The sequence below is a fragment of the Geotrypetes seraphini genome, chromosome 5, assembly GCF_902459505.1.
Source record: "Geotrypetes seraphini chromosome 5, aGeoSer1.1, whole genome shotgun sequence".
In the NCBI taxonomy this organism is placed as follows: Eukaryota; Metazoa; Chordata; class Amphibia; order Gymnophiona; family Dermophiidae; genus Geotrypetes; species Geotrypetes seraphini.
The window spans coordinates 169,240,393-169,266,515 of record NC_047088.1 but is presented as its reverse complement, the minus strand read 5'-3'; the positions used below and the strand labels follow the sequence as shown (position 1 = coordinate 169,266,515).

Genomic DNA, 26,123 nt, shown 5'->3' with positions numbered 1-26,123 from the left:
CATTTTCAAAGTAAAACATCTGTCCACAGCATTGGCTTTTACTACTGGAAGAACTATTAATTTCTGCATCATTTGTTTTTTTTTTTTTTTTTAAATAAATCTTTATTCATTTTCAAAAAGAATTACAACAAGTGTACAACAATCATTCAGAAATACCTTAATTCATCACTTGACATTCTTATTTGTTTTACTCCAAATAAATAATTATATAAGAAACCCATCCCTCCCTCCCAGATACCAATTTGTATTACTCCAAATAAATAATTATATAAGAAGCCCACCCCTCCCACCCATATACCAATAAAGCACAGTTACTTACCGTAACAGGTGTTATCCAGGGACAGCAGGCATATATTCTCACATGTGGGTGACGTCATCTACGGAGCCCCGGCGCGGACAGCTTTTCAAGCAAACTTGATTGAAGTTTCAAGTTTGCACACTGCACCACGCATGTGCGTGCCTTCTCGCCCACTAGAGGGCGCATCCCACCTCGTGGTCCTCAGTTCCATAACTAGCAAGGAAGCCATCCCCGGGGAGGCGGGCGGGTTGTGAGAATATATGCCTGCTGTCCCTGGATAACACCTGTTACGGTAAGTAACTGTGCTTTATCCCAGGACAAGCAGGCATGATATTCTCACATGTGGGTGACCTCCAAGCTAACCAAAAAAGGGCAGGTGGGAGGATGGCAAATTAGGAAAACAGATTTTGCAAAACTGACTGGCCAAACCGGCCGTCACTCCTGGATAAAGTGTCCAGACAGTAATGAGAGGTGAATGTATGAACCGAAGACCAAGTGGCAGCCTTACATATGTCCTCCATCGGAGTGGATCGGAGGAAAGCTATCGAAGCTGCCATCGCTCGGACCTTGTGCCCCGTGACTCGACCCGGGGGAGGAAGGCCAGCCTGAGCGTAGCAAAAGGAAATGCAAGCGGCCAACCAGTTAGACAGAGTGCGCTTGGAAACTGGATGCCCTAATCGATTGGGATCGAAGGACAAAAACAATTGAGGAACCTTCCGATGAGGCCTGGTGCGTTGAAGATAAAATGCCAACGCCCTCTTACAGTCAAGCGTGTGAAGCGCCGTCTCGCCAGGATGGGAGTGGGGCTTCGGGAAGAACACAGGAAGGACAATGGACTGATTGAGGTGGAAGTCAGAAACAACTTTAGGTAAAAACTTAGGATGGGTGCGGAGAACCACCTTGTCGTGATGAAAGACCGTGAAAGGGGGGTCCGCAACCAAGGCTTGCAACTCCCCGATCCGCCTGGCGGAGGTGAGGGCAATTAGAAACACCGCCTTCCAAGTCAGAAATTTCAAGAGGGACTTGTTGAGTGGCTCAAACGGGGGTTTCATCAGTTGAGCCAGAACTACATTCAAATTCCACACGACAGACGGAGGCTTAAGAGGGGGACAAACCCTGAGTAACCCTTTCATGAAGCGTGTCACCAAGGGATGGAGTGACAGAGGGCGTCCCTCCAGAGGTTGGTGGAAAGCAGAAATCGCACTGAGATGAACCCGCACCGAAGTGGTTTTCAAGCCGGAGCGCGACAATTGAAACAAATATTCTAAAACCGAGGATACCGGAACTGATACCGGATCCAGGTGAAAAGACGAGCACCAGGTGGAAAACCTGGTCCATTTCTGCGCATAGCAAAGCCTCGTCGAGATCTTGCGGGAGGCTTCCAACACCTCCTTCACCGATTGAGACAGGTCCGGAGGAGTCAGGGAACAAGAAACCAGGCTGTCAGGTGCAATGACTGCAGATTGGGATGTAACATGGATCCTTGACTCTGAGACAGCAGAGAAGGAGAGACAGGCAGGGGAAGAGGCTCTCTGGCACTGAGCTGGAGCAGCAGGGAGAACCAGTGCTGACGCGGCCACCGAGGTGCTATGAGAATCATCGTGGCCGTGGACGATTTTAGGTGTACCAACGTTCGCATGATCAGAGGGAACGGAGGGAATGCATACAGGAACCTCCCTTCCCAGTCGAGTAGGAAGGCATCCGCTTCCAGACGGTCCTGCGAGTACATCCGAGAACAATATAGTGGTAGTTTGTGTGTCTCCGGAGAGGCAAACAGATCCACCTGTGGCGTTCCCCAGCGAGCGAAGACCTCGCGTAGAACTGCTGAGTGTAGAGTCCACTCGTGCGGTTGCAGAAGTCGACTCAGTTTGTCCGCCAGGCAATTCCGTTCTCCTTGGATGTAGACCGCCCGGAGGAAGATGTTCCGGGAGGCCGCCCACTCCCAGAGGCGAAGAGCTTCGGAGCAGAGGGGCCATGATCCCGTTCCTCCCTGCTTGTTCACATAATACATTGCCACCTGATTGTCCGTGCGGACGAGGACCACCTGGTCCTGCAATATGTGAACGAAGGCTCGAAGTGCTAGGAAGATGGCTCGCAGCTCTAGCACGTTGATATGACACTGACGGTCTTCTGACGACCACAGGCCCTGCGTGCGAAGACCGTCGAGATGGGCTCCCCACGCGTACTCCGAGGAGTCCGTGGTCAGGACCTTGCGAAAAGGCGGAGTGCGAAACAATAGCCCCATGGACAGATTTGAAGAGTCTGTCCACCAACGCAGCGATTTCCGCAAGGGTGGAGTTACCGAAATGAGGCGAGACACCGGGTCGCACTCCTGGCGCCACTGGGACGCGAGGGTCCACTGAGGGATCCTCAGGTGTAGCCTCGCAAACGGCGTGACATGTACCGTCGAGGCCATATGGCCCAGCAGCATCATCATGCGCTTGGCCGACACCCTCGATAGTTGGGAGACCTGGCGGCTCATCCGTACCAAGGTTTCCACCCGCTGGGTCGGCAGGTAGGAGCGTAGGCGCACCGTGTCCAGCACCGCACCTATGAATTGAAGAGACTGCGACGGTCTCAACTGAGACTTTGGAAAGTTTATCTCGAACCCGAGAGTTTGCAGGAAGGCAATAGACTGTCGGGTCGCTGAGATAACCCCCTCCCTGGTCGGGGCTTTGATGAGCCAATCGTCCAGGTAAGGGAACACATGGAGTCCACGTGACCTGAGGGCTGCTGCAACCACCACCATGCACTTCGTGAATACTCGTGGGGACGCGGCCAGGCCGAAGGGCAGTACCCTGTACTGGAGGTGGAGGTCCCCCACCTGGAATCGTAAGAATCTTCGACAGGCGGGGTGCACCGGAACATGGGTGTATGCTTCCTTCAGGTCGAGGGAGCACATCCAGTCCCCTTCCCCCAAGAGGGGGTACAAAACCGGGAGAGATAGCATTCGAAACTTCTCCCGGGCCAGGAATTTGTTGAGTTTCCTGAGGTCCAGTATGGGCCGCAGGTCCCCGGTCTTTTTTGGGACCAAAAAGTAGCGGGAGTAAAACCCCGTACCCCACTGGTCCTTGGGGACCGGCTCGACCGCCCGAAGCTTCAAGAGGGCTTTGGCTTCGGTTATAAGGGTCGGTAGCTGCGAACGGTTGCAGGGGACTAAACTTGGGGGATTGTCCGGCGGCGAGGACACAAAGTTGAGCGAGTAGCCCTCGGAGACGATCCGGAGCACCCAAGCGTCTGAGGTAATCCCGGTCCATGCCTCCCGGAAGAACCGAAGACGGCCCCCGATAGGAAGGGGTTCCTGAGAAAGTGCGGAGGGGAACCCGCCCCGTCCGCTCAGCCCGTCAAAAGGAAGGCGCTGGCTTAGAAGGGCCCTGCGCCGGGGCCTGGGGTTGTCCCCCTCTGCCTCGCTGAGACGGACGTCTCGGAGGCGGTCTCGAGAAAGCCGGGGTCGACTTCTGAGGGTATCGGCGCGGCGGAGGCCGAAAGGGTTTCTGCGGCGGGGGCCTAGGTTTGGGGCGGACCAGGGATGCTAGAGAGCGCTCCTGTTCCGACAAGCGCTTGGTCGCCGCATCCAATGACTCGTCGAATAACTCGGACCCCACACAAGGCAAGTCTGCCAGGCGTTCCTGCAGGTTTGGGTCCATGTCGAGGGTGCGAAGCCAGGCCAAGCGGCGCATGGCCACCGCGAGGGCCGACACCCTCGAAACCAGCTCAAAGGCGTCGTACACTGCATGGAATAGGTACAACCGCAATTGAGACAGGTTGGACATAAACTTGTCGAATCCTGCTCTTTGGGAGTCCGGTAACGAGTTTCGATATTGAGGAAGGTCCTTCACCATACCACGCAAAAAGGAGGAAAAGGTGAAGGCGTAATTTAGAACCCTGGTGGCCATCAGGGAATTTGAATAGAGGCGACGGCCAAACTTGTCCAGGGTCCGCCCCTCCCTGCCTGGTGGAACCGCCGCAGAAACCCGTGAGGGCTGTGATTTTTTAAGAGCAGACTCCACCAGAAGAGACTGGTGTGAGAGCTGCGCCTTATCGAACCCTTTAGGGGGAATCGTCCTATACTTCGATTCCATTTTTGAAGGTACAGACGTGACTGTAAGAGGGTTTGACAAGTTCTTCAGCCAGGTTTGTAGAAGGACACTGTTGAGAGGGAGTCTAGGCACCTCCCTAGGAAGAATGGGGAGGTCCTGTTCCTCCAAAAATTCTTTGGAATACCGAGAGCCTACCATCAGGTCAATCCCCAGGGCTTGGGCCATGTCCTGAACGAAGGATGAAAATGAGGACGGCCTAGCCTGGGGAGAGGGGGTTCTCGACCGCCCCACCGAGGAGAGGGGGGAGGCCTCATGGGAATAATGAGGATCCCTAACCGATCCCGAATCCCAGGATCCCCTCTCGAGGGCCCTCGAGGGGGAAGGGGAAGTTATCCTCCTCGCAGAACCCTTGGGTGAGGACCCCGGGGTTCGTGGGACACTCTCCCGTTTCCTCGGCGAGGCGGCCCGGGAAGACTTCCCATGGGGTGAGCGGAGGAGCCTCGGGTTGTCGAGGCGCAACTCCGACACCTGCAACGCCTCGCCCCCGAACGACGAGGAACGGTCGCGCCGAGGCGAGCCTCGGGGCCGCTTAGACTTCCTCGATCGACGCCCCGTCCGAGGTCGCGTCGAGGGCGAGGCGTGTCTGGAAGACCCGGAGGAAGAGGAGGAAAGACGGCGCACTCTGCGCAACTTTTCTTTGGGCCTTACACTCCGCTCAGGGGGTTCCCCCGAGGTCGAGGTCCGGGGCGGGGCCGAGACCGAGGTGAACGGGGTCCCAGTACCCGAGACCGAGGTCGCCGAGGCCGGGGCTCCCGAGGGAGCCGAGGCCGGGGCCTCCGAGACCGAAGGCGTCCAGGCCGAGGTCGAGGCCGCCGGAACCGCAGCACGCTGCAACACTTCCAGGGCTCCCGACAGCTCCGATGAGATCAGAGCTCGGAGGAGGTCCTGGAAGGCCGGAATCCCCACGAAGGTGGGGAGTTCCGAGTCCGGGGCACACTCCCTGGAGGGCGACCTCGGTCTCGAGTATTCCCTCGGGGTGTGCGGAGTCGAGGTCCGATGCGGGGCCGGGGTCGACCCACCCGCCTTGGCCTGACTCGAGGATGGCTTCTTTGCTGAAGGGGATGGAACAGAGGACTTACCCGAAGCTTGCTTCACTGACGACGCCTTCGAGGAAGAGGGCCGAGGCGAGGCCGAGGCCCCCGAGGACGCCGAGGCCGAGGTCAAGGCCGGGGCCGAAGCCGAGGCCGACGTCGAGGCCTTAGGCGGCGCGTCGACGGCGAACAATTCGGCCATTCTTGCCTTACGGCGACGGAGGGCCCTGTTTTGGAAGGTAGCACAGCGATCGCACGAGTCTGTCGGATGTTCGGGCCCAAGACAGACAATGCACCACCGGTGAGGGTCAGTGATGGAAAGCAACCTCTCACACCGGCTGCACTTTTTGAATCCCGTAACAGGACGGGACATCCACGAAGAAAAAGAAGAAGGCCGGGAACGTACCCACGTCCCGCGGCCACGGCTTCCGGGAGCCCCCGGAACCCGACGAAAAACGAAAGACTTTTTTTTTTTTTTTTGAAAAGAAACGAAAGGAAAACAGTACCGCGAACTAATTCGAAGGGAAAAACAAACTAAACGCGGCAGCTAGAAGGCAAAAACACTGGAGCTCAGATCCACAGGGCTTTCTTGCTCCGCGGAAAAAATTTGAACTGAGGACCACGAGGTGGGATGCGCCCTCTAGTGGGCGAGAAGGCACGCACATGCGTGGTGCAGTGTGCAAACTTGAAACTTCAATCAAGTTTGCTTGAAAAGCTGTCCGCGCCGGGGCTCCGTAGATGACGTCACCCACATGTGAGAATATCATGCCTGCTTGTCCTGGGATAAATAACAATTATCAATTATTATCTTTCAGAATCCCACCCCCTTATCTTATTCAATATTTTGGTGTTTAAGATGTCTGATCATTAGAATAAATCGCCAATGGCCCCCAAATCTTTTTAAACTTATTATAATTACCTTGTTGCAGAGCAAATACCCTTTCCATCTTATAAATATGGCACACTGAATTCCACCAAAAAGTATAATTTAATTTAGTATAATCTTTCCAATTCCCTGTAATCTGCTGAATGGCAACCCCTGTTAAAATTAATAAAAGTTTATTATTATTAGCTGAAATTTGGCTTTTAAATCTCATTGAAGTACCAAATAATATAGTGTCATGAAAGGGCAACATGATTTTCTAACAGTGAATTAATTTGGGGCCAAATTAACTTCCAAAAGGCATTTATATAGGGACAGAAAAATATCAAATGATCCAATGTCCCAACTTCTAAACCACAATGCCAGCATCTATTAGATCTGGAACTATCTAACTTCTGTAAACGAACTGGGGTCCATAAAGCTCTATGCAACAAAAAAACCCAAGTCTGTCTCATAGATGCTGCCTTTGTAGTTTTTATTCTCCAAGACCAAAAACGTGGCCATTGAGAGGCAGAAATTTGATGCCCAAGCTCAATGCTCCAAATGTCCCTAAGACCAGTTCTTTGTTTTTTATTTAAATATCCATATAACAATTTATACCACTGTGCAGCTTGGTGACCCAAGAAATCCACCTGAAAGCACAGGAATTCCAAACTATACTGAGAATTAAGAACTTTCCATTCAGGGAACCCTTCCTGGATGGCCTGCTTCAACTGCAACCATTTAAAACTTTGTGACTTATTTAAACCAAATTTATGTTGCAATTGTGAAAAACTAAGCAATGATCAATTTGTAATCACATCATTTAAAGTCCGTATACCTGCAATAATCCAATGCTTCCAAACGATTTTAAACCCGCCAATTTTGATCTTGAAGTTTACCCAAATTGATTGATTTAAAGACTTTGAAATTGGGTCTGGTGATAAATTACTAACATAACGTAGGGTTTTCCCAAGTATCCAACAAAATTCTATTATTTTTATATTTCCTGGGCAAATTTATACTAATAAGATGAGATAAATGTAAGGGAAACAGGAGCCGCCATTCCAAATACAACCAGTCTGGTACATTATCCATGAGATCTGGGAGGATCCAATACATACTCTGTCTTCAAATATAGGCTTGATGGTGCCTATAAAAATTTGGAAAATTTACCCCTCCCTCTATAATTGTTTTTTGTAGAGATACTAAAGCAATTCTAGGTCTTTTACCCAACCAAACAAATTTAGTAAGAATACTATTTAACCTTTTGTAAAATGACCCCTGAAAAAAAATTGGTATCATACTCATTTGATAACAAACCACAGGCAACATCATCATTTTGATCGTTTGAACTCTTCCCCACCAAGAAAGATGTAAAGGATTCCATTGCTCACACATCTCTGTTATCTTCTTTAATAAAAGTTTTTCATTCTCCTTCACTGTTTCTTCTATTGTGTTTTTAATGGTAATACCTAAGTATTTTAAACCCTCTTCTTTCCATATAAATGAGAAATGATCAAATAAACCTTTGGTACAGTGAACATTAAGCGGGAGAATTTCTGACTTACTCCAATTAATCTTATAACCAGAAAACTTTCCAAACATTTCTATTAATTCAAGTAAACATGGAATGGTAATTTCTGGTTCTCTCAAATAAAGCAGAATATCATCTGCATAAGCAGAGAGTTTAAATTCCCAATTCGAATAAAGAATACCTTGTATCCCCTTTGCCTGATTGATGGCTATTAACAAAGGTTCCAGGACAACATCAAAAAGCAAAGGAGATAAAGGACAACCTTGTCTAACTCCCCTTAACAAGTTGAATCTATCTGACATACTATTATTAATATATAACCTTGCACCAGGAGAGCTATACAATGTCTGAATCATTCAAATAAAACCAGAACCTATACCAAACCATTCTAAAGCCTGATACATAAAAGACCATTCAACTCTATCAAAAGCTTTCTCTGCATCCAAAGATATCAGAAAAGCCGGATCCTTCATACTTTTTGTTAAATTTAGAGAATGGAAAGCTAATCTAGTATTATTTGAAGAATGTCTCTTAGCAACGAATCCTGTTTGGTGAGTATCAATAATAAAAGGAAGAGCTTTAGCCAATCTTAGAGCCAATACTTTTGCTATAAGTTTTCCATCCACATTTATTAACGATATAGGCCTGTAGTTTGAAACCAAAGTTGAATCTCTGTTTGGTTTTGGCAAAACAATAATTAAAGAATCAGCCATAGTACCATTAATACAACCTTTAGTCAGTTGATATTGATATAAATTTAATAGATAAGGCAAAAGAGTACTTTGAAATGATTTATAAAATTCAACAGTATATCCATCCCCACCTGGACCGGATCCAACTCTAAGAGATTTCAATGCTATTTCTAATTCTTTCAAAGATATAGGATCTTCTAAACTTCTTTTTATATGATCAGGAACCTTCGGTCCATTAATAAAATTTAAAAACTCCAACCCAACCTGTTCTTTATTTTCATAAGATTCAGAAGAATATAAATCCTTATAAAAAGAAAGAAACTGTTTCAAAATATGATCATTTGTAGTGTGAGAACCTCCCTGCATATCCTTAATTGCAATAATTTTGGTTTTCCTTTTTTTTGCTTTAAGAAAATTAGCTAATAGTTTTCCTGATTTGTTTGAGTTTCCATAAAATTTAACTTGCTGAGAAAACAAATCTTTCCTAACATAATGAGATTGCTTCCCAATTTATTTGGCTTTCGCTTTTAATAATTTTTGTAAAGTATATTGTTCCCATTTATTAATTAATTTATTCTCCAATATTTTAATTTCTTTTTCCAAATCAATAAAATATTTTTTAAGTTGTTTTTTGATGTATGCTGAATACGAAATAATATTCCCCCTTATAGTTGCCTTAAAAGCATCCCACAACGTCTCAATACTAATATCATCAGCGGTATTAATCTGAAAGAATTCACTCATTTTTTACTTCAAATCTTCTACAAATTTTACATCAGCAAGCAAACCATTATCAAATCTCCATATTGGTTTAGGATAATCTTGATCATCAAATTGCAATTCAATCCACACATCACCACGATCAGATAAAATTATAGGATCTATAACTGCTTTCTTCACCTTTTGAACTATATTGTTAAAAACAAAAATATAATCAATTCTCGAAAACGAATTATGGACCTGTGAACAAAATGAAAATTCTCAATCATTAAAATGAAGAATATGCCATATATCAACTAAATCACATGACTGTATTAAATTTTCTAACCCTAATGACTTAATAATTCTACTCGGTCTTTTATCAATAAGTGGATCCATTACAGCATTGAAATCCCCAGCCACCACTAAATTAGTAGTAGCCAGTAGTAGTAACAACTGTTGAATATTTTTAAAAAACTCCACTTGGTTCGAATTCGGAGCATATATATTGAATAAGTTCAGGGCAGTATTTCCCATTATCATTTTAATATATACCCATCTTCCTAAAGGATCTGCCGAAACTAATTGGAAATTAGCTAAACATTTCTTATTTATTAGAATTGCAACCCCAGCTTTCTTCCCTACTGCTGGAGCAAAAAAACATTTCGAAACCCAACCCCCAAATAATTTCTGAGATTCTGCTAACGATAGATGTGTCTCTTGGATAAAATATATATCCGCATTCTGTTTCTGTAAAAAATTTAAAATTTTCTTCTTCTTTACTGGATGATTCAAGCCATTGACGTTTATAACATTTAAAAACATAACTCTCAAGTTAATACAATTAAAATGATCAGACATCCTCACACCCAATAAATTAAATTTCCTTCCTATTTAAAAAAATTCATCCACCCACATACCCTCCCATTCCCCTCTCCCGTAACCCAAATCCCTCCCATTCCTTACCCCCCCCATTTAATAAGTAATAGTGGAAACTTGACAACACACATACTAAATTAGATAGAAATAACCTCCCCAAAGACCATCTTAAAAACAACATTTTAGAAAAAGTCATCTCTTTAAAAATCACACAAATCTTCTAAGACATAATAATAAATATTGTCCAAAAAAAATTATAAATAGAATATATCCAACATTAATCCAAAATGATCAAAATAAAAATAAATTAAATACATACCATCTTTAAACCATACTATCTATTAAATGTATTTAATACCTTTTCCCCAAATCTTCTTACTTTATTTAATAAAATCTCATTTCATTTAAATTATTATTCAATTAAAAGTGTTATATAGGAAAAACAATATTCTTAAATCATCCATTATCTATCATCTTACTGACAAAATTTTCATTAAATCAATTCCTTTCCTATATCAATATTCACATCCCAAATTAATAAACTCAAATGTTGTATCTTTTCATAAGAAAATTTTCATAAGAAAATTCATCCGCATTTCCTAACTCTGTATTTCATTTTCAAAGAAATTAATTTAACCTTCAGTTAAAATAATAAATATTACATATATACCCATTCAAAATAATTACCCAAAGTGATAGTATATTTCATTTAATATATGAGCATCTATTATGTAATTCAATTAATATTCAAAATTAACCAATATTACATTCTAGGTTATACTATAGAAGAGTACCCCAGAAACAAAAACCAAATATCCTCTTTACATTAAAAATTTTCATGACAATTACATTCAATTCAAGACATTCAATCCATCCCCATTCTTCTATGTAAATTTACCAATTCAACTATGAATTCTTATGCAACTTTATCTATACTTGTGAATTCATATTTTCTTTTATCAATCAATTCTACAATACTCAACCATAAATAAATCATTATTATATAAGGACATTCACTAACTGTACTTCTTTTTATTCTGCTAACATCCTTTTACTGAAACATATTATTTATTAACATTTCTGTATCCTAACATTCCAATATTTCATATAACTATATCCATACCTTACATTGAATTAACTAAATATGCAATGGAAATAACTTTAAAGAATTGTACATTCTTCAAACTTTAAAGATTATTCTCAGTCTGTTTCTTCTTTTACGCCATAGACCCAAAGTCTGACATTCATTGAAGAAATTCATTTTCTTCAGCACCCCTCAATTCCGCTACACCCTTATTCCAAAAACTTTTATGCTTCTTCCATTTTCTCAACAAGCTATTTCCATATATTTTATATATAATCCATTGTGTATAATCTATTGCTTGACCGTATAGCAAATCACGTGCCTTCGTACACCTTCTAGATATAGTAGACACCAAAACCCATGTAAAAGTATTCAGGATATCAGCAGTAGTAAACATTCCATTCTTATAAATTTGAATTATGAAGATTCTAACTGAAGTCTATAGAGCAAAAGCATAAAATAAAGTATTCAGAAGAAACATCCCTTTCAACACATCCATCCATACATACTCATAAATTTATAACACAACCCAAAATTAAATGAAAAAATTGAATTCATTCTCCTTTAAGTCTTACATGCACCTTTCTTCTTACGATATCATAGGCTGCTCATGCCTGTTTATAAACTCGCTTAATTGTTCCGGGCTGTCAAAGGTTGTAGTTTTATTGTCTATAGTAATTCTCATTAACGCCGGATAAAGCAAACCATACTTAGCCCCCATAGCTCTTAATTGGGGTCTGAATTCCAAGAAAGCCTTTCTCTTAATAGCAGTATTCCTGGCAAAATCTGGAACTATATGGATCCTGGCATCCTGGCATTTTAAATTCCTATTCTGTTTGGCCAGCTGAATAATTTCCAAAACCTGCTGATATCTGAGGAGCTTAAAAATTAAGGGACGAGGATCTTTTTGCTTCTCATCCCTCTTAGCAGGTACTCTATGTGCTCTTTCTATTTCAATTGGAAACTTCGATTTGACAGGCAGTATTTTGGTCAGCAAATTCTCCAAAAAGGAAATAGGGCTCCCTTTCTCCACCCCTTCCGGAAGACCTAAGACCCTCAAATTACACCGTCTTTCACGGTTAGAAAGGTCCTCCAGCTCCCGGGTAAGAAAGTCTATTTGCTTTTGTTCCACCGTTTTCCTTGCTGCCACTGCTTCCACTGCCTCCAGTCTCATATCTATATTCGCTGATTTAACTTCTATTTGTTCCAGCCTTTTATTTATAGCAGACATTTCTTCTGTAATCGTATTTACTTTTTTTGCCGTGTCCATCACAATTTCTTTAATTGCTTTCAGCTCTTTTCCAACATCCACTTCCCCAGATTTAGCCGTTGCTTTTAACGGCGTCTCAGGCTCCGGCTTTGCCCTCTTCACGCTGCTTGTTGACACAAATGTCGAATCTCCTTTATTTTGTTTTCCAGACGCCATAGCTCTCCCTTTACCCACCACACTCACTTTCACCCGAAAATTTTTTTTTTTTAACTTTTGATTACTTTCACAGTCTTACTATAGGAGCTCACTCTCTATCCAACCGTCCTCATGCGCGCTCAAGCCACGCCCCCCTTCTGCATCATTTGTAATGGTATAAACACCAAATCCAAAGTATGACCTCCACAATGAGTCGTTTGAATTATTTGCGTGAATGAACATGAACATGCCTCCAACAATGAAATTAAATCACATTCCTAGTGAGGACATATATCCTAATCAAGCATGAGAGGGACATTAAAATGTGCAGTTACTGCAATTTTAGAAATGTGGTTATTGCAAATTAAATATTTTAGTTTTTATTTTACATATCTGTACCTTCTGCCCTTTCTTCCTCCACAGTGGCTGATTTAAGTTCACTTCCCCCGCCCCAAAATGTGGCCCAATATCAAAATGAATTTGGCACCACAATCAGCAAGATTCCTTCAGCACATAGCTTGGTCTTTTTTTTTAATATTAGAAGATACACAACCTGCTACTGAAAGCAAGTTGTGTGTTTGCAGGACAGTGGTAAATGCATTACTTACATACATAGTAGCACTGAATATATGTGTTAATATCAGTGCCAGAGCTGGTTAATTGATCCTCCAGCTAGGCAAAAAACAACAGGCATATGTTATCTAAACTTGGGTACAGTGAATTTGTTTCTCAGGAAACCTATAAATAAGAGATAATACCTGCTGGATGTAAGTTTGTGGAATCTTTTCCCCTCCAAAATGCTTGTTGATGAAGAGCAGTGAGAAGAGGTAGCCTACACGTCCATACAGCAGCTCATCAGGGACTTTGGCATCAAGTTTCACAACAGATGGGTGTAGTTGGCATAATCTGGAAACATATACACATGTGTACAAATACATCCAAGTACAAGAGTAGATGTATTAAGTTCAATTCCAAACCTCCAGCAAACATTTTGGAGAGAGTGCCTCCCTTGTCCAGAATAGAAAATCCAAGAGAAGAAAAGGAGGGGGAATTGAGCAAGACTGGAGTAGAGAGTTGCGCAGGGACAGAAATCAAGCCCATCCATCCCTGCCCATCCCTATAAACTTCAGAAGTAGTTATTTCATTTAATTATGCTACCGAATTAAAGGCTCCAGCAGAGACCCATTTACAAATAAGCAAAGACACTTTATTAATTTGGAAATATTAATTGGGAAGAATACATACTTTGTAAACTGGTCTCTGCCAGAGCCTCTAATGTAAATATAAAATATAAATACTCCAGCTGATGAGGACCCCCTATGTCAGCGGAGGACTTCCTCTGTAGGTGGCTGGGGGTCTCTTTTGCCACGCTTGGCAGTCAGCAGTAGCGTCCACGAGTCACAGATGCTGGCACCTCAGTGGCTCAGGGATGCTGCCAGCAACTGCTGCGTTTGATGGAGATGAGTTCTGGCCGTCTTTGGAGTTGGTCCTCAGCTGGGGATCTCCACCAGCCATAGCAATGGTCAGCAAGTACTTAAGCACTGAAGAAAAAAAAAAACCCAGAAATGCATTTCCTTTTCTTTTGAACACAATACAAAAACATCTGCTATATACATTTCAGAAAACTAACATATTTCAGTCAATAAATTCCTTTTTTATCTTTGCGGTCTGGAGATTTATTTTTACATCAAGTTGATCCCAGTTTCTCTTTTTTCTGCTTTCCCATCTTCTGCAAATTCTTCTGTTGCTGTCCACTGGCTCCTCCTACCATGGTCCAGCATTTCTTCCTCTCTTCCCTTCCTCCCACTGTACAGCATCCTTCCTCCTTTCTGTCCTGGTTCAAATCTCCCTCGGTTTCCCCTCCCCACTCCTGCACAGCATTTCTTTCTCCCTCCTCCACCCCATGGGCAATGTCTTCCCCTCTCTTTCTCTCATGCCCTCCCTTGCTGCAAAGGGAGTTCTGGGAAAGAAAGAGGGATCCAGGATGCATTTCTCCCATCCCCTCTACTGCCACTTCCAACAACTTTCCCTCTCTTATTCCTGGACCATGTGCAGCATCCACCAACCCCATGCCCAACATTTCTCCTTCTATCACCCCTCTCTAGCACCATGCCATATCTCTCCCTCTATTCCCTCCACCACTATGTCCAACTTGCATTCTTTTCAATCTGTCCTACTGTTTCCCCTCCACCACAACATTTCTCCCTCATCTTTCTCTTTCCCATGCATCTCTACCTCAATCCTCTCCCTTCCTATGCCCAATTCTCTTTTTTCCATTCCCCAAGTGCACCATCTCTCTTTCCATCTCACTCACACATGCCCAACAATTCTCCCTTTCTATTACCTCCCCCACATCAACATCTCTTTCCCTCCCTCCAACCTATGTCCCAAGTTCGTGCCCCCTTCCTCTCTCCCAAGTTCATGTATCCTCCCTTTATCTGTGTCGTTCATGTACCCTCCCTCTATCTGTGTCCAAACCCACTCCCCTCCCTCCCTCCCTCCCTCCCTTCTGTGTTCCAAGTTTGTGCCCCTTCCATGACACAACATGTTCCCTCCTTTATCTCAAGTTCATGCCCCCTCTCTCTCCCTTCCTTGGCCCAGTGAACGTGCGTGCATGCTTGCCTGCTCCCTCCCTCCTTTCTGTGGCCCAACTACATCGGAGAGAAGGCTTCCGGGTCGGCTACGGGCAGAGTGTTGGAAGTGCTACATGCTGCTTTGTGGAAGGGCGAATGCTGATGGAGGGCAGGAAAAGGAGGCACACTAAGGTATTTGAGCCCCTTGAGGTGCCTCCAACCCGCAGGATCCCCGTGACTTGGGGGGAGGGGTTCCCCATGAGATCCCCGTAAACCCAGGGGGGAACCTCATAGGTTCTGCAGGATTCCCATCAACCTCATTCCTGTTCAGCTTTCTAGACTGGAGGCCTCAGCACACATAGCAGGTCTGACTCAGGAATTCACAAGAGCTATTACTGCCATGAGGCAAATGAGCTAGTGAGGATTAGCTCAGCTCCCTATCAAGGTATTCAAAAGTCAATTGGCCAGGTCCACGTCAGGATATTCTGATTTTATTCTGTCATAGAATCAAGGAATCTGGCTAATGCAACACTTCAGGTAGCATTTGGTTATGCAGCTCAAAATGCAAAGCAGTCTCAGAACCTCTCAATTCCCCCCCAACAAAAACAAAACACTTATTGTAAGTTTTTAAAAAATGAACAAGAATTGGGAGAAAAAACAAAACAAACAAAAATAGAACACTTTATTCTGACCGTCTGATGCAATCTTCAGCATCCCTTTCTCTTCCAAGCTTGTGATACACTACTGCTGCCACAGCCAGAGGCCCGGCATCTCCACACAAAAATGTGATCCAACGTTTGGTCAGGCAGTTGAGACTTTTAGTGATGTAGGACTGGGCGTGCTGCAGATCAGATTCGTCTCCACGTACATCAAAGAGGTGGAGGTATAGCAAAGCAATGCCTGAAAAATTGTATAAGTCATATTGTTTGTACCATAATCAACTATGCTAAACTTGTGATATTACACCACATATAAAATAGCAGATGAAACACTTGTGCATTAAATTAAGATAATTCTGAAGGAAAGTTTGTACCTGTGGCAAAAATGAAAAGACATGTCCTAAAACCTACTAAAATGGTTTTGAAGTCTTCTTCTGCTTCATTAGGCAAAAATGCAAGATGATTTATCATGCTAAATTAAATATAAGGGAACTGAAGCACCTTGGCCTCCAAAGTATTCAGCATTTATACATTTTGGAGGTAACTTTATAAGGAACTGCCTGATGTTAGGTGGCCTCTGCATTCTGCTACAGCCCATCGGTTAACCAAGCCACCAGTTCAAATGACTAGGCAAGTTTGTATTCGTATTTCCACTTTCTTCACAAATATCCACTTCCTACAGAACTCACTTATTACTTAACTTCTCTGAGTTTTCTTATTTAAAGTATCGCTTGCTCTTTAAGTTACACGTTTATCTTGCATTCTGCACAGGTTGAGTCTATCGACTGGTTGTCTAGTGCTCATGTGGTTCTTATTTTTGGCCTTTTTCTATGAAAAAACTTCCTTTCTTGCCTTTCTGTCCCTTTACTAAATTGATGCAGTTCCTTTCCTGCTCCCACTGTAAACCGCTTCAATAGGGGCAGTCTAAAAAGATCCCAAATAAACATAAATAAATACACATACAAATACTGGTATTATCTTTTTACACATGTATGTAAACATATACACACATAAATAATGGTAATCTGGCTACATACTATTCTAGTGAATACTTTGCAGGTAGGTATACACATAAGCAGAGGGCACACTTAGGTGCTTTAATACTAGCTCTGTGGCTGGTGTTGTGTGTTCATGCCTAAAAACATGCTCATATATACCCAGTTAAGCTAGTAATCTATAAAGGCAAGTAGGAATCTTTATAGAATAGGCTTCAAACTGGTGCCCCTTTATAGCTTTGCCCTCTTTGTCCATGCAGCTGATAAATACACTCACCCCCCTTCCTGCTTACTATAAAGGAGAATTAGCTCTTGTTTGTCATATAATAAGTTCTCCTGATAAAAAGGAAGGCCAATGCATAGGCAAAAATATTTGTTCAGAAGTATGCAATTCTGGCAGAACCAATCATTCAACCAGCACTTTCAAATTCATGTTTAACAGAGAATATACCTGCACACAATAAATGTATACTGCTTTGGTTATCCTACAGAAAGGAGGTATATCAAATCAAATGACCCTAATCAACCTAGAGCAGTGGTCTCAAACTCGCAGCCCGGGAGCCACATGTGGCCCGCCAGGTACTATTTTGAGGCCCTCAGTATGTTTATCACAATCACAAAAGTAAACTAAAACAGTTTCTTGATCATATGTCTCTTTAGCTATAAATGACAATACAGTATTATTATTAAGACTTGGTCAAAAGGAAAGATTTAAACACTATAAAGAGTTCTACCTCATGCAAAATTGTCATTTCTTTAATAAGACATTAACTATTTTTTTTCTGCGGCCCTCCAAGTACCTACAAATCTAAAATGTGGCCAGGCAAAGGGTTTGAGTTTGAGACCACTGACCTAGAGGCTGAGCTGGTCCTGGTTTTGAACCGCTCTTTCAATAAGAAAGCAAAACTATTTACATACACCCATCAGCTCTATTTCCCCTACTTAAATAGAAAATGGCTAACAAGTTTGTCCTCATAATATTCCAATCCTCAAACACATTTTAACAAAAACGCCCAAAATTCAATACAGGCCTTTATTTATTATAAGAAATCTTAAGTAATTAGTCTTAGCAGTAAAAAGTTTCACAGAGCAAGGGTGAAGTACTAGAAAGCAGCACATTTTATTAGAAAGCACTGACAATTTAATCACAGAATGAGAAAGTATATCCAACAGTGCTTGAAAGGACGATTATACCATTCTGATGACTGATAAAAAACAGATTTTCTCTACTTCAAGTTAGCTGAAAACATTGTATAACAATGGTCTCAAACTCACAGCCCGGGGGCCACATGCGGTCCGCCAGGTACTATTTTGAGGCCCTCGGTATGTTTATCATAATCACAAAAGTAAAATAAGAGTTTCTTGATAATATGTCTCTTTAGCTATAAATTACAATATTATTATTAAGACAGCCACAAGGAAAGATTTATAAACTATAAAGAGTTTTACCTCATGCAAAATTGTCATTTCTTTAATAAGACATTAACTATTTTTTCTGAGGCCCTCCAAGTACCTACAAATCCAAAATGTGGCCCTGCATAGAAAAGGTTTGAGACAACTGTTGTATAGCCAACATTCACAGTCCCAAGGAGAGAAGGGAGGAAGTTGCAGTTACCATATTTTTCGCTCTATAAGATGCACTTTTCCCCCTCAAAAAGTGGGTGGAAATAAGGGTGCGTCTTATGGAGCGAATACTAACTAACCTCCCCTCCCCTACCTTCATTTCTCTGGCGGTACGGGCGGTTCAGCGCTGTAGGACAGGAACTTTCAGCCTCTTGCCCTTCTCTCCCAGAGCGGCAAGCAGGCAGGTGCGAATTTCTCGCTTCCTGCCTTGTCTTGCGCCACTCTGTGAGTAAGCGAGCTCATGCACATGAAGCGACGCTGCCTCCTTACCTCCATCCTCAAACTGCTCCTTAAAATACTGGGCCAGCTCCACGCGTCCCACTGCCACCAGTGTGGTCACAATTAATCACTTTATGCTACAGGGATGAGCTGTCAGTCCACAACAATGTCTTGGCCAGAGGCTCTGGGACGGAGCATGGCGATTTTAAAAGAGGAGCAAGATTCTTTCTAAGCGGAAGCACCAGCCGTTAAGAGCGCTGCGCAGCTCCTGGCGCTGACCCTCAACTCGAGCCTCCAACAGATGGCTGCTTCCCATTGGATCCAGCCGCTGGCAGGTCTCGCGCGGAGCAGCCATTGGGTGCCGACCACATGTTGAGAGCAACAGATGGGGAGTCAGGAGAGGCGAGCATCAGAGGGTGGAGGAGAGGCAAGGTAGAAGGAGGAGAGAATCGGAGAAGAGAGGGAGAGGAGAGACAAGGCAGGAGGAGGAGAGAAGCAGAGAAAGAGAGGACAAAGAGGAGGGGATGGTGAAGGAGGAGGAGACAGAAAAGAAAAGGAAGGCATAGGAGGAGCATTAGAGAGGGAGAGGAGAGGGCAGTTTGCCTGCCTGAGAATCTCCCTAATCCCTTACGTGTCCTGTTTGTCCGTTGATTAGTTTGTAAGCTCTACTGAGCAGGGACTGTCTCTTGCATTTTTTTTTTTAATGTACAGCACTGCATATGTCTAGCAGTGCTATAGAAATGATAAGTAGCAGTAGAAAGAGAATATCAGAGATAAGAAGGAGCGCATCAGAGAGAAGGAGGACAACATCAGAGAGTGAGGGGAGAGAGTGATCAGGAAGGAAAGCATACAGGCAGATAGAGAACTGGGAGAGCCATTCACAGAGCGGCACGGGACAAGGCAGGAAGCGAGAAACTCGCACCTGCCTGCTTGCCACTCGGGGAGAGAAGGGAGGAGACTGAAAGCTCCTGCCCTACAGTGCTGGACCACCAGAGGAGTTAAGGTAAGGAGGGCCCTGCCTGCCTACTTGCCTCAGGTTGGGGTGGCCCTGTCAGGGGGTCCTGTCTGCCTGCCACTAGGCTTCTAGGCCTGCCTATCACTAGGTTGTTAGGACTGCCTGCCCTGTTCCGGTCTAGAACTAGACCACCAGAGGGGGGGACAGGGTACAGAGCCTGGCAAGGAGTGTGGGGTTGGGTGCAGAGCCTGGCAGAGAGAATTTGGGTCAGAATGTTTTTTTTCTTGTTTTCCTCCTCTAATTCTTGGGTGCGTCTTATGGTCAGGTGCGTCTTATGGAGCGAAAAATATGATATTTAATAAGGGAGACACCTAGTGGTTGGATTTAGAGTCCATGATACACAGTTTAGAATGGGCCCAGGAACATGGCTCCCAATCTTTGCACTGTCGCTACAATGACCATACTAGGAACAGTGAGAGATCTTTTAAAACAGGGACGAATCCCTGCTTAGTTATGAATGAAAGCTTATGATACAAGGATCCCAGCACTAATTTTGACAGACTATAAAGAAAACACACAACTATTACTGTGCAAAAACAAATATAAAAAAAATAATGTTAAGGACCTCCCATGATTATAAAATTGCAAGCCCAGAGATGTTCAGAACTGGCATAACAGTGAAGGTGCCAATCAAATTCACAATCTATCAACTGATATTAAAGAGCAGGGAAAAATATTAAGAAAACTTGGGAAATAAACCTCAATTACTATTTTTTTTTAATGTATTTATTAACCTCCTTTTTTAATGAAGAAATTCACCCAAAGCAGTTTACTATACATTGAGTAGTAATCAGGTACGCTTAACTATTTCCCCTATTTGTCTAGGCAGGCTCACAATGGAGGGTTAAGTGACTTCCCCAGAGTCACAGGGAGCAGGCTGGGATTTAACTCGCAAAATCTCAGGTTTAATTTTGGATATTCTTCTACCAGCTTTAATATATTTCATTAGTTTCTTTTTGATTTACTGTGTTAGGGCTCCTTTTACAACGCTGTAGTAGAGATTTCTATTGCGGGCCAGCAAAATAAATGCTCCGATGCTCATAGAAATTCTATGAGCGGAGCATTTATGTTGCTGGCCCGTGGTAGAAACCTCTAACGCGGTTTAGTATAAGCCAGCATTAATCATTTGTTTTGAGGGGTAATCATGTTAATCTTGACTAGTAAAAATAACATGGTAGTAAGCTAACCAATTTTTTGAAAAATACACTTTTGTGGACAAGAGTCCATTTTTGCTGATAACGAACTCCTGTCCTTGAATGTTTAGGTCTAGAAGTGCTACTAGCCTTTGCCATTTTCATTCACATTTTTTCTGCTTGTCTATACCTTTCTCCTCTTCCACCAGACTTTCCTAAGGATTTCACTGCTCCATTTGGCCTGGTAACAAGCGTTACTCCAGGACAGTTGTGGGCATAAGCAGTTATATTCTGATGGACAATTCCAGATGTTGCAGAACAGGAACAGCTAGGGCCCGTCTATTGATCTAAGCTGCGATGATTATTATGCATCACCCTGTTGCTCCATCTTCCTACCTGCCCAGCCAGTGTAGACAGTGCAGTCACCAGGGTCAGCAGACTTCAGACCTTTCTCCATATGCTGCAACAACTCACTGATCTTATTATTCAGATGCTGCCTGAACTCTGCTGTTAGCTGTGGATATTAAAAACAAGTACTCTCTGAAGGCTCATCTAACCACTGAGGCCCAACATACAACAGACACCATGAAGATGCTTCAAGCCTTTCATAAAATAAAAAAATATTGGACAAAGCAGAATGATTTTCTTTGTACTAGCTAAATGTTAATTTCAAGCATGCATCCCTTGTTTTACTCAACACTGAAATAGTATGAAGAATCCATATCATGACATTCCTTTGAACACTGATGTTTCTTACCTGTATTCCATTTTAACTTGGCTTTTCTTCTAGTCATCTTTTCCATATGTTTAAAAAAAAAGTCAAATCTCTCTCTCTCTCATAGACATATTATATATAAATATATTATCCCCCCCCACCAATATTCTCTGCTATCTAACTAGCCAGAAATAGCGATGATCAGTTAAGGAGAAATTTGGTTGTTACCTGCTAATTTACAAACTGGTAGAGGTTAATCGTATAAGCAGGTATATATCTCATCGTGGCAAGCAGGTGGAGACTGAAACAAAACTGTGGAACAGTACATAAGTTTATTCAGCAAATATACCAAATCTAACTGCCTACTCGATGAATGTTCCCCTAAACTCATGACAGTTGCCCCCCCCCCCCCCCCGCCTTCAAAATGGAACTATTCCATTGGTTAACAACTGCCCTTACAAACGGAACCTTAAAGAAGGATATGGGACACATACTGATTACTCCTATCCCGAAAAATCAAAAAGCCTCAACAGCACTAACAACCAATTACAGGCCCAAAGCAAGCATTCCCCTTTTCACAAAGCTACAGGAAGGATTGGTCAACCTACAACTAACAGACTACATAGACAAATTCAACACTCTCAGTGAACACCAATCAGGCTTCAGGAAAGGATACAGTACAGAAACTGTCATAGCTTCCATACTAAACCACCTCTATGATCTTTTCAGCAAAGGCAAAAGCGCACTGATTCTGCAACTAGACCTTAGCAGTGCGTTCGACCTAGTAGACCACAAAATCATGCTACTGTGCCTTGACGCAATAGGAATCTCGGGAAAGGTAATGAAATGGTTCCAAGAATTTCTAACAAACAGATCCTACCGAGTAAACAGCAACGGAAATTACTCCAACCCATGCAAAAAACCCATCAGGGGTGCCCCAAGGCACCCCTCTATCTCCCACATTATTCAACATCTACCTCGCACCCTTAGGTCACCTACTACAAAAATTAAACCTAAAGCACTACATATATGCAGACGACATAACCATCCTAATCCCCATAACTGACATCACAAATAAAACTATAGATAAACTCTCAGACACTATGATAGAAATCGAAAAATGGACCACCAGCTTCAAACTAAAACTGAACACAGAGAAAACAAAAATCTTTTTGGCAAGCCCCAACGACAAAATAACGAAATCATCGTTAAAAATAAACGACCATGAATACCCAATTTCCAAAACCATAAAAATACTGGGTAGCACTTTAGATACTCACCTAACCATGGCCGACCACACAAACCTACTGGTGAAGAAATGCTTTTACACGATGTGGAAGCTAAGAACTATCAAAAAATACTTTGATACAACATCCTTTAGATTACTGGTGCAATCGCTGATCCTATCTACCCTAGATTACTGCAACATCGCCTACCTGGGTATCCCCAAAAAAACAGTACAAAAATTAAGATTAATGCAAAACACTGCAGTTCGCTTGATCTTCGGATTGAAGAAAAAAGACCACATCAGCCCCTATTACAAAAAATTATACTGGCTACCAATGGAGGCGCGAATACTGTTCAAATTTGCATGTATCTGTTACAAACAAGCCTGGGGCCTAGCACCTTCCTACCTACAAACACACTTCACTCTGCACAACCCCACACGTACAACCAGAAACAAAAACATCTTTGCATACCCAAAGATCACAGGCTGCAAATACAAATCCTTCCTAGACAGAACCTTCACGTTCCAAGCAAACAGACAGGAATCCTGGCTGGGAAACCACATAAACAAAGCCAGACAGACCTACAACACATTCCGAAAATCAATTAAAACCGTTCTATTTGACAAATTCCTTGCCTAATCAGACGACCTCTTAGGTAATTTCTTTCTCTCATGTATTCCTTCCCGATGCTCCCCTAATTATTATGTAACTTCCTTCTTCTTGCATTGTGTAATTCGCTGATTGCCAGCCTTCTTTCTATGTGAACCGCCTAGAAGTCAGTTTGACTATGGCAGTATAGAAAAATAAAGTTATTATTATTACTTCCCCTAATCCTATCAATCTGCCAAATAGCCAAGCAGAACTAAGAACTGGAAACAGAAATAAACAATACTCCGAACAGGAATAATAACTAACATACCCAAATGCTGTTGGAAAATGCAGAAGAGCGATACCAGAAAGAAAATGTTCCCACAGCTCACCAGCTAAGCCAGCACCGCTATTCTTTAATTCTCCCCGGCCCTAGAAAAATACTAGAACCCACAGCAAAAACAAAAAAAAGAGACCTGCCTGCGCAACAGGCACAAAATCAACATGACAATAGACAGTTTGGGGACCTTTACCGGTCTGGAGAAGCTAATAGAAAGTAAATTACCAGGTAAGAACCTAATTTCTCCTTCTTTAGCACTCTCCAGACCAGTAGAGGTTAATCTTACAAATGGGACATACCAAAGCAGTCCCCATCATAGGTAGGACCCCCGAAGGGCTGACACGAGAACACGCTCTCCAAATACCACGTCCCGACGCGCCTGAATGTCTACCCAGTAGTGTCTGACAAATGAATGCAAGGAAGACCAAACCGCAGCCTTACAAATATCCACTGGAGGCACAAGCAAAGATTCAGTCCAAGAAGCTGCCTGAACCCTAGTGGAACGAGCTTTGAGAAATTCTGGAATAGGCTTCTTCTTCAGAAGATAAGCGGAAGCAATAGTCTCTTTGATCCAGCGTGCAATAGTAGCCCTAGAAGCGCCATCCCCCTGACGAGGACCCGCTAGAAGGACAAAGAGATGATCTGATTTCCGGATCTCATGGGTCCTCTGCACATAAGAGCGAAGAACCCGATCAACATCCAACTTACATAACTGCTTCTGCTCAGAAGATCCCTCCCAACTACCCAACACCGGGAGGACCACTGCCTGTTAGACATGAAAAGGAGAAACTACCTTTGGCAGAAAGGAAGAACAAGCCTCAAGACAATCCGCTCCCTAGAAAACTCCAATAAGGGAGCCCTACAAGAGAAAACCTGCAGCTCAGAAACCCGTCTAGCTGAAGTAATGGCCACCAAGAAGACCGCTTTAAGAGTAAGGTCCTTCAAAGAGCAGTCGCTCAATGGTTCAAAAGGACTGACAGAACCAGATTCAGATCCCAAGATGGAACAGAGGGTCATATGGGAGGCTTTAGCAATTTGGCCGCCCGCAAGAAGCGAATCACATCAGAAACGGCAGTCAAATGCTGACCTTTCAACAATCCACGAAAGGCTGACAAGGCTGCAAGCTCTACCTGGAGAGAAGACCAAGCCAGTCCCCTATCCAGGCCATCCTGTAAGAACTTTAAGATGTTAGGCAGGGAAGCGCAAAAAGAGACCACTCCACCGCAGCACACCACTCCTCAAATAGCCGCCAAACCCCAGTGTTCTCCCCAGAAATTTTTTCCAGCCAGGTGGCATGAAAAAGTAGCCGGGTGGGGTGGGATGAGGAAATTTGGTGGTGGGGAAAATTAACCCCCTCTTTTACTAAGGTGTGCTAGCATTTTTAGCGCGCTCAAACCCCTGTGCTACGTAGGAAAACTAGCGCCAACTCAATGTTGGCGTTAGCATCTAGCACACATGGCAATTCCTTCGCACGCTAAGCGCACACTAAAACCACTATTGTAACTTAGTAAAAGGAGCCCTAAATGTATACTATTATACTATTTTTATTAGTTAATTATTATTATTATTTTCCAATGCTCAATATGACTTCCTTTTTTAAGGTTTGACACTTGTGCCAGAATATTTTTACTAAATTTAAGAAGTATTTGCCCTCTTTCAAATGGTATAGAGCAGTGTTTTTCAACCTTTTTTGGGCAAAGGCACACTTGTTTCATGAAAAAAATCACGAGGCACACCACCATTAGAAAATGTTAAAAAATTTAACTCTGTGCCTATATTGACTATATATAAAGTAATTCTCTTGAATAGGAATCAAATAAACACAAAGAAAGTATTTTATAATGCTGCCACCGCCAGCAACACCGTTGGTGGCGGTGGCACTCAAGTGGCTAAAGAGCCGCAGTTTGCCGGCCTAGGGACAACACTGGAGGGTGGCCAGCTGTGCACCCCCTTGGGACGTAAACCCGGGGTGGAGCAGACCGCCCCCCCCCACCCTGGTATGCCACTATCTGTACCTCACTCCCTCCCTATGACCAAAAATTCTCCTTTCTTCTATTCCCCGTGTACACAACCATCTCTTTCCCTCCCTTCCTCTCTCCAAAGTCCATGCCTTCTGTGTCCAAACACTCATTCCCTCCCCCACCTCAGCATCTCTTTCCCTCCCTTCCTCTCTCCCAAGTCCATTTCTTCTGTGTCCAAAAACGCATTCCCTCCCCCACCTCAGCATCTCTTTCCCTCCCTCCCAAGTCCATTTCTTCTGTGTCCAAAAACGCATTCCCTCCCCCACCTCAGCATCTCTTTCCCTCCCTTCCTCTCTCCCAAGTCCATGCCTTCTGTGTCCAAAAACGCATTCCCTCCCCCACCTCAGCATCTCTTTCCCTCCCTTCCTCTCTCCCAAGTCCAAGCCTTCTGTGTCCAAAAACGCATTCCCTCCCCCACCTCAGCAT

General features: G+C 43.5%; 1 protein-coding gene across 3 annotated transcripts in view; it reads right to left on the bottom strand.

Moving 5' to 3' along the window:
- The window catches only part of LANCL1 (LanC like 1), a 67,574-nt gene that overhangs the window by 24,053 nt on the left and 17,398 nt on the right, over positions 1–26,123 (bottom strand). For all 3 annotated transcript variants that reach the window (XM_033945751.1, XM_033945749.1, XM_033945750.1), the window contains exons 3-5: positions 21,201–21,318; positions 15,853–16,060; positions 13,346–13,493 (exon numbers count right to left, since the gene is read on the bottom strand). In XM_033945751.1, coding sequence (XP_033801642.1) covers positions 13,346–13,493; positions 15,853–16,060; positions 21,201–21,318 — 474 coding nt within the window. The remainder of the gene's footprint in view (positions 1–13,345; positions 13,494–15,852; positions 16,061–21,200; positions 21,319–26,123) is intronic.